Raw genomic sequence first — 10,392 nt, 5'->3', positions numbered from 1 at the left:
ATACGATCTCAAATTCAATTGCGATCCAGATTTATGGATTCGAAACCCTAGAAAAATAATTGCAATTGGATCTACCTCGAATTAAGCTCAGTTACATCTTTTTCTACCCTTTTTATTCTAATTGATCATCAAGAATGGATCCTTCGATACAATCTGATTTTGATTCTACATTAAAATCCCCTAAAACCTTAATCTGTGATTTTGAATCTCGCGCTTCTAATTTCAATTTTGAATCTCCAATATCATTATCTCGTTAGTTTGTTTTAATAAACAATAAAAACTTCTTAGCACATACAAATTTCCGCCAATCCTTCAATTAGTACTTCTTCTCATGATTCTCAGTTGAGGAAGGATTCTTCTCATCAGATAATAAAAGATTATACTGACTCATCTTTGGCTGTTAACAATTTTAATGTTAATAAATCTACAATCTTGCTATTTTATTATGCATAAATGAAGTTATTCACAAAATATGTAGAGATATTCCTGTCACTTGAAATATAATTTGATTCAAGATCTTATTTTGTTTGGTTTATCTTATTATCTACTAAAAATCTAGTAAATAAATGTTTGATAACTTGATATTCTACTTATTCTAATTTGATAAGTTATAACTTACTTCCTATATTGATTTTAGATGTTATTTTGTATGAGTAATTATTTTATTTAGTAAAAATTTAGTGAAATATTGTTTGATAACTTGATATTTTGAGTATTTTGGTTTGATAAGTCATATGGTACTTCTTAATTTGATTAAGATGTTACTTTGTTTGATTAGTTAGATGATCTTGTAAAAATATTAGTAAAATAGTATTTGATAACTTAATATTCTAGGTATTTTGATTTGTTAAGTTAGGTGTTACTTTATAAAATTGATTTCAGATGTTATTTTATTGATTAACCAAATGTTACTGCTTACTTTGATAAGTCAAAACTATAATATGTTTTGAGAATTTGTTATTCTATCTTGACATAATCAAATTCATCTCTTTATGTTTTAATTCAATAATATCTTATTTAGATTTGGATTCTAGATAATGTAGATTCTAAATCATCTCTTGTAATAGGCTCCAGGAAGTTATTATTCTATTTATTCAAATTTATGAATTATTTTTCTGAAATTTATATTGTTGTTATGCTTAGTGTTTGATCTAGATTCACTATAGTTGGGGCTAGAAACGAACTTCTTTATTGTAGTTTTGGTTAAATATTTTTGAAATTGTTTGCTGTAGCTAGGATTGTTGTTTAATACACATCGAAAGCTAAAGAAGTTGTTGGTTTAGGTTGGTGGTGTCTATTAACATAAAGGTCTGATTAGGTGATTATGTTATCTGATCTTTTGTATTTTATATAATATTAAATCTCTTGTTTGAATTATACTAGATATTACTAATCGAAAATAAAGGAATATAAACTTTATTTGGAGTCAGTACCATGTGGACAATTATGTTTTTTTGTTATTTTATCTCATAGATTCTACTTTGTGTATTGTTAATAATGCCTAGATCATATTAGATTTATGTAAAATTAAATGTGAAAATAAAATAAAATTATCTAATTGTAAATTATTTATGAAACAATTTTCATGTTGTTAATTATTGTAAGAATGTTAGAATATTCTAGTATAATGAATTGTTTGATAATATCCTAGTTTTATTGTTTTAATAAAAGTATGGTTTATGTTTTGATATAGTTGAAATGAAGAAACTACTAAATCAAGGGAAAATGAGTTTTTGATCCTAAAAGAAACAATGTTGAACAATTTCTATCATCGGAAATAGATAAAGGCAAAAATGTCATACTTCATGATACCTCGTCTGATAGTTCGTCATATGATCAAGACGCGTCAACAGAATATGAACAAGTACATATGGCATTATAGTTGTAATTTTAGAATATTTGATGTATAATGTCGATATTCAGTTATATATTTACAAGAATAGTACTTGTAATGTTTTAATTTTGTGTCATGTAATGTCAATAACATCTTTCTCATATTACATGAGTTTATATTTAAAGTTTATATATAACATTCTATTGAAATTAGACTTTTTTATACTCTTATAGAATAATGTTATAGGATATTGTAAATTATATATAGAATATTATAAAAAGGAGATGTATGTTATTCTAATAGAATAATGTTATATGTTATTTGTTATCATAAATTATAGGCTAACTGCAAACATGTATAAAATTACAATATTATAAACAAAATATGTTGTATTTACATATACAATATTTTTACAAAATAATGTTATAATTTGATCGGTAATATGTATAGAAGTATAATATTACAATTAGAATATTCTAATTTCTAGAAACTGTTTTAAGTTGATTATTATGAATATTATGTTAGGTAATATTATATGTCTTACGTTATAATACACATATGTATAATATTATAGTATTCTAATATTATATGTTGTTTGTTCTTATAAGTGTATAACTAGAATATTCTAATAGAATAATGTTCTATGTTTTCAATTGAATAAGTTGATATATTAAATGAAAATAATGTGTATATGTAGAATATTCTAGTAGAATAATGTTATATGTTATCTATTTTCAAAACTTATATTTAGAATATTCTAACAAAATAATGTTGTAGGATATTATAAGTTACATGTAGTATTCTGATAGAGTAATACCTAATTAAATTTTGGGTTTTTTAATACTCATTGATATGTTATTATTCTAGTTATTCTAAATGTTCCATATTTAATATTAGTTTGTTAAGATGTAATATTTCGAAATTGTGTGTAATATTCTAGTATTAAAGTCTATTATTATAATATTTTGTAATGCGTAATATGAAATTATAGTATGTAACCATTCTAATATTATAAATTTCTATTTGATAACTTGATATTATACACATATGATTTGACGAGTCAGTTGTTGCTTTTTTTATAGTAGATGTTATTTTGTTAGAACCTATTTGCTTTAATCCTTTCACTAAAGTAATATGTAATATTGTGATAGTATTTGACATACTGTAAGGTAATGTGAAATATTATGACATTATGTGTCATATTATTATTTTAGACATTCTGGTTTTATTTGAAACAGCTTGTTTCTAACGTTTTTATTACATAATATGTAATATATGATTTTAGATAGTCTGTTTTTTTTTTGTTGACAACGACTTGGTTTGAATATCTTTTGTGAAATATTGTGATGATACTTGATTAACAATTAAGTAATGTGAAATATTCTGAAATTATTTTTCATATTCTTAAAGCATGTGTCATATTTTTAAATTACGTTCATATTCTGATTTTAGAATATGTAATATTCTAAAATTAAAAGTTAATGTTACAAGATTATTGTTAATTTAATGATTAATGTGTTGTTTATCAAGGTATAATTTTCATATTATAGTTGAATTCTAAATATCTTACATTAATTTTGTTTATTCAAATGAATCGAATAAAATAACAAGATCAAAAGCCAACATAGTTGATGAAACTAAAACAAAAAATCCCAATGATTAGAAAAACAATAACAATTTGAAAACCATAAAACTCGATCACTGGGTTGTCTTGTTAGATAAAAGGATGAATATGAATCTCAGAAGGGTCCTACAAAATTATAGTCAGATAACACTAGACCAAAAACCATAAAAATATATTACATGTTTGTGACATATAAAATCTATTGCATATTCATTAATCTCGACACTTGTAGTTGAAAACTTATAGCTTGAAATATTCAAGTTCCTTTCAAGTTGAGTTTCATCAACTACAACTATCTACAACCATAAATGAAATAATTTTTAGAATCGAGTATGGATACAATCAAAGATTTGAAAATGAAGTCTATAAGTGATCATACATCAGAATAATGTATTATGTAATGTAAGTGATCATACAAGACACAATGTAAACATTGAAAAAAAAATACTCTGAATCTAATAATCTTTCTTGGTACATCCCCTTACTGCATATTAATAAGAATAATCGACATTCCTAACAGAGACATCCAACCTTTTGTGTTTGGTGTAAAAAAAGATTTAAAAAAAAACTTTAATAATGATCACATTTTAAAAACATATTATGTATACCATACACATGAATTTACATATGGTAAATTTAAGAGCATCTAGTCTTTTCTTTAGCACAATCCTTTTCTACAACTTAACAAGAGCATATTCAAACAAAACTATGTTAAAAAGACATCTCCAATATTTTTATTTTCGACAAAAAAACATGTTTTAACAAAACTATGGTAAATATAATAAGAGTAGCATTACATTGTTTTACACCAATTGTGACTCATATTTTAAGAAGTATACTCCTATTCTTAAAGAAGAGTTTAGTCGTGGGAAAGAGGAATGATACACCAAGCTCTTTGTTCATTCAGGATTTTCATCAAACACAAAATGCATGTATAGTTTAAGAGAAATTGCTCGAGAACATTAACTGTTGTGTATATACATTAGTAGTTTTACAGTATAATCGCTAAATGATCTCAATTGATGATCGATTGTTGATGAAGTTTATGAAAAATATCATAGATTGTAACTGCTGAAATTGATGTCAAATGAAAAAAACATCAAACCTTGAAACTTTGTAGAAAACGATATCAAATTGTTGATGAAGACAAGAATTTCTGAACATAAAGTGAAGTAATGACGAATTGTTTAAATCTTTGTCAAATCCATGTTGATTCGTGAAGCATAAAGTTGCAGAAGAAGATATGAAGTTATCATCGATTCTGAAATCTTCATCCGCGATTGCTGAAATCTTCATGTAAAAGAGCTGAATTTATGATCAATTTGCTAAAATCTTCATGTAAAAGAGTTGAATTTATGATCGATTTGCTGAAATTTTCATCTTGATTGATTCCAAACTTATCATCAGATAAAATTGAGATTCTGTTAACCAGATTGTTACAAATTGATGATTGATTGTTAAAATCAATATCTATTTTTATAATATGAAACCTGAATGGATCTAAATCTTGTTATGTGAAAGACGTAATTCTCAATCTAGGGTTTCTATGAAACAAACAAGAATCTTATACGCTTATACATATTGTCCGCATAATAAAAAAATTGAACAATGACTAAACAACCCCTGATACTCTAATTAAGCCTCTTAATCAAACTAATTAGCACTAATCACGTTTTATTGAGATCCAACAGATCAATTTTAATCAAGAGCTGAAAATTGGTCCCCTTGTCTCACAAAATAATCATTATCTCAAATGAACCTCTCTCTCTTTATATATATATATATATATATATATATATATATATATATATATATATATATATATATATATATATATATATATATATATGGTTGCCTCATGGCATAATGTAAATTTTTATTTTGCTACACAATATAATGGCCAATAAATAGGGGTTTTTCCTTATAAATCATCGAGTCTCAGTTTGATTCTCGCTAGATGCATAAAATATACATAACACCCTTACATATAATCCAGCATATCTAAATGTTGACTAGCTCTGACAACACTACTGAGGGAGAGGGAGACAGAGAGAGAGAGGGAGGGAGAGAGGGAGAGAATCCTTAAATTATACTTCATTTTTCTTCTAGATCTGCAAAATCACCCCAAAAAAACTAGTAAGTGCATCAACTTGTAAGACACTAACTGTATGTCACTCAATTGATATTTAAAAGACTTTCCACCTATTGATCATGAGTTCAAATAACTATTATAAGAATGTGTTATAGTACTATCTTTAATAAGATTACCTTAAAAAAAGATAGTTGAGCAATTTAGGTAAAACCATTTATGGTTTTGTCTGTTATTTGAAAAGAGAGAATGATGGAAAGATACAGACTCTAGACATCTATCTACCTATATCTCTTATGACAGAAGCATACAAATGGTAGCGACTGGGAGTAACATGTTCTTCCTTCCTTGTCTAATAGCATGTGATACCTACAATTATCGCATTAATTCATGGGGCTACTGCAATAAATCTCCTTAATTTATATGAATGAAACAAATTTTGGGCCTTTCAACTAAGGGGCCTATATATGTGCCCTGAACTGAAGTCGATACTTAACTAGAAAATCAAGCCTTACAAGATTTTATACAACTGGTATATAGTATAACACCGTTTTTTATATATTGACATGAAGCTTAATTTAACTTAATTGATCATACATGGGGCTAGTGCAATAGATCTCCCACTGTTTTATGCACTGAAAACAAAATTTGAACTGAGGATTTTTATAAAATGCTTAGATTATTCCCCAATAACTTCATGTTCTCGAGTTCTAACCTAACGAGGAAAAAAAAAGAAAGAAATAGATAAAGTGAGAAGAAAGTACAAGAAATTGATGGATTACTTACTTTTCTTTTGTTAAAGAAATTTTAAAAACTTGGAAAGGAACCACATTATAGTACTGCACTCATGTGCTACTAATATAACCAAAATATAATTAATGAGCTACTAAATAGATCGTAAATGTTTATGTAAGTGTGGTCTTTAGTTTTTCCTTTCCAGTAATTATTTCTTATTATTGTGGTATATTTTAATTCTTGCTACATTCAGAAGAAATATTTATAGTGATATATGTCTTTCTCAAAATTTAGGATGCTGAAGGGATAGCTAGAAATCTACCAAATCAATAGCGCCAGCATGATCATCTGTGTATAGACGCATGAGGTAATAAAAGGCACCATGCTGGAGAGACTGGGTAGTGACCCCCCAATCGTTTGTCACCACAGTATGTCCAGAGGAGTCTATGAGCACCGCATCACTCCCAAACGCCTCCTTGACATTAAAGGGTCCAACCGCCACCTCAAAAGGCACATCGTTGATAAACACTATTAACTTCCCCATTCCACCTCCCTCACCTGCATTTCAACACACAAGACCATTAAGTACGTACATGCACATGATTCTTTACATCTTATATGCGTACAGAATATTAAAAAAGAGTAAGAGGAATGATAGAAAGCTATAGACACCTTCAACATCATTTATAGTTAATGGAATAATAGTTGAAGTAGGAGCTGGAGGGACAAGTGAAGTAGGAATTGCAGGTGGTGGTGGTGATGGTGTACTATGAGTTAACGTTTTGATAATATCCTCTTCTTCAACCTCGGCCTTGCTTTTAGAATGCTTATTTGGGATTCCATATTGAGGATTCATCATCAAATCAGTAAACGACATGCTAGTGCTACTCAAAACCGTGTGGTCATTATTATTCCTTGGACGATTTTCCTGATTAATCATCGTGCTCACATCGGGAAAGAAAAAATCTTGTGTGCAACTCGCAGTCGTAGGTGCCAGAGATGCTTGTTGCACCACAGGGAAAAAGAACGATTCCTGAAAGAAATGTCCATGGTGTTGCTGGTGGGAACCAGCCCCCCCACCACCACCTAAATAGGAGTGCAAAAGGAACTCAGTTGACTTGGATGAGGAATTGTCTGAGTAGGACGATGAAGAGGTGGTTGCTGCCTTGGTGGCAGCCGGAGAGACAGGCTGAGCTTGGCGACTTTGTGATTTTTGGAGGCGGCGGGACTTGTTTTTGCTCCTAGATTTCCTGTTCTGGAACCAGTAGAAGACGTTGGCGTCACCGACTTGGCCATACTCTTGCAGTCGAGCTCGGATTTTTTTTATTTCATCTCTCGGAGGGTTTATCATTCCTGAGTTGAAAATGGTTTCAAGGATCTGAATTTGCTCGGGTTTAGGATTCCATCTAGGCTTTGGTTCCGGGGTCCTTTTGTCACATCCTGCCATGTTTCAATGCGTTAGTTTCTGTGATAATATTATAATTAAAAATCTTGCATCATGTACGTAACGTATGGAGCATCCATAACTCTTTTTCCGGATGTATGCATCAGAAACTGAAACAGTAACTTATGCAATTCATCAGCAATACAAGATTATCAGGAACAGTTCTAGATATGTCCAAAATGCAAATATTCACGAAAATTCACTCTCATAATAGAAACATATAATCATGATAGATCTTAAATCAAACTTTTCAATGAGTAGCTAGATGGAGAATATAGACCAATAAATCATAATTACCGCATGATTATTACTGTGGTTATCTGTTGGATATAATTTGTTTTTGAAGTTCAAAAAGTAAGAAGAGGAAGAAGAAGAAGAAGATGACAAGGACAATTGAGAAATTTACCATAAGTGTGAGGAGATGATCTGTGGGAAGCAGAAGTGAGAGCATGGTTCGAGCCATGGGACTGCCATTGGTGGTCCTGATGAGCGGTGTAGGTGGGCTTTGATTTGAACAAACTAGGCCAGTGCCTATTTGATGAAGTCATCTTAAATTACTATAGCTATGAATTCTGTATTGATTGATGATGAATGAACTTCTCTTCGCCACTTACAGTTAGAGACAAAAAGAAATCTCCTACTATACACTCTTTGTGTTTTGCCTCTAGCTTTTCTGGTTTATAACTGAAGAAGAATGAAAAGTCTAGGCATATATAACATCTCCTCTTATGGCCATATAGACTTCTCACCTACTCCTGCATTTCAGTTCAGTTATAATTCATAAACAGTTATAATTCATATAAAACATAAAACAAAAAATAATAATACAATACACTGGATTAGTTAATAGACAACGTGTACAGTTTATAAACCTAAAAAGGAAGCACACCTTAGAGCCATTGCAAGTTTTTCAGTATATATACAATTTAATGAATTTTTCGAAGGTAACTGTTAAAATTCGAAGGCACTGAAAATGCTAGAAGAGTGGATTTGATATCTTATATTTGAATCCTTCTAAGAGGAGATGGTGCAAGTTCTTATATTGCTAAGGGTTTTAAGTACCATAGTGCCAGAGAGGATACACACACACACCTAGCTATCTTCTAAGAATTATATTCCTCCTTCCTTTAATTACCTCAATTTTTATATGGGAGTATTGCAGAGTGAAGTATTAATGCGTATGAGAGAGAGATAATCATCATAAGATGGTGAAAGAGGGAGAGGGAGAAAAGACTTGTTCTTTTACTTTGTTTAGGACATATTCTACGGCAAAAAGGTTGGTTTGCAGGCAAAGAAGAAATAGGAAGCAATTGAAAGCCAACAAGAAGGCATGTTAGGGTTGGAGTGCGAAAGTGGTGGTGGTGGTGGATTTATTGCTAGTTCGGTTATTTCAGGCAAAGTTATAATATGGGTTCTTCTTGGATTGACTCGAGGGCAATTTATTTCCTTTTCCATCTTTCAATGAGAGATAAAAACCAATTCACATGGATGAAAAATCGGAGTAAAGTTCTTTTGAAAGAGCTATGAAATCATATTCAAGTGGTAATTTTTTTTTTATTTTTTTATTTTTTAATAATTTTATCAAATGGCATCTAGCTATTGCAGGATTGTTAGCTCACTAGTATCTAGGGTATCTCATTTAAACTTAAAATTTTAGGTTATTTTGAAAAAAAATTAATGTATTTAGATACATGCGGTTCTATTGGTTTTTAGGTAATTGGTTTTTGATACCTAAAAGATATATATATATATATATATATATATATATATATATATATATATATATATATATATATATATATATATATATATATATATATATATATATATATATATATATATATATGGAAAAGGTCAATAAAGAACCATAATTATTGGTTTCTTCACGGAACCAAATCTTTTTTTTCAATTTCTAGAATTTATTCTTTATCGAAAAAAAATTCTAAAAATATCTAAATTCATATATTAACATTGTGAATGTGAAAAATATTTTTCGGATTCATCGTGTGAATCCGGATTCACATTGTGAATTTTCAAAGATTCACATTGTGAATTTGAGGTAAAAAAAAAAAAAAAAATCGAATTTGATATCATTGGAAAAATGATAAAAATTTATGAATTTCTGTATTTTTAGTTTTTTTTTTGTTGATAAAAAATAAGTTCTAAAAGTTGAAAAAAAGATTGGTTCCTTGGTTAATTATGGTTTTCTATTGAACCTCACCCTATATATATATATATATATATATATATATATATATATATATATATATATATATATATAAGAGGTGTATATAAAATAATTATTAAAACAAAAATACAGTAAATTTTATAATACAAATAATACAAACAATAACCTACAAAAACCACCTAAATAAAACGACATCTTTGTGTATTTTTTGAAACAAAAACACATTGTATTTTACAATAATAATCAATATTTAGTAAAAAATCACTTTCAATACTTAAAATTGCTAATCGATTCAATCTTTCTTGAGTCATGGTACTTCGGAGATACGATTTCAAGAGCTTCAATTTTGAAATTTTTTTTTCCATGCAAGCAACCTTAACCAACACAGTTAACAAAATCTTATAATAATTGTACTTTTTACTTAAGATGCCAACATTTCGAATAAATCGTTTTGAATTGTATGATCAAGATAATGATT

General features: G+C 28.6%; 1 protein-coding gene across 1 annotated transcript; it reads right to left on the bottom strand.

Annotated features, from left to right (window-relative positions):
- Positions 1 to 5,441: 5,441 nt before the first annotated feature.
- On the bottom strand, positions 5,442 to 8,468 carry LOC145109944 (WUSCHEL-related homeobox 9-like). Its single transcript, XM_079047046.1, has 4 exons — positions 8,133 to 8,468; positions 6,955 to 7,722; positions 6,605 to 6,840; positions 5,442 to 5,569 (listed from the first exon to the last, which is right to left on the bottom strand). The coding sequence occupies exons 1-4, from the start codon at positions 8,272 to 8,274 to the stop codon at positions 5,564 to 5,566; spliced, it is 1,152 nt and encodes a 383-aa protein (XP_078903172.1). The 5' UTR covers positions 8,275 to 8,468; the 3' UTR covers positions 5,442 to 5,563.
- Positions 8,469 to 10,392: the final 1,924 nt, after the last annotated feature.

This window comes from Lactuca virosa, chromosome 4 (genome assembly GCF_052849685.1).
Source record: "Lactuca virosa cultivar CGN04683 chromosome 4, Lactuca_virosa_CGN04683_v6, whole genome shotgun sequence".
Classification (NCBI taxonomy): Eukaryota; Viridiplantae; Streptophyta; class Magnoliopsida; order Asterales; family Asteraceae; genus Lactuca; species Lactuca virosa.
This window is presented reverse-complemented; position numbering and strand designations above follow the sequence as displayed.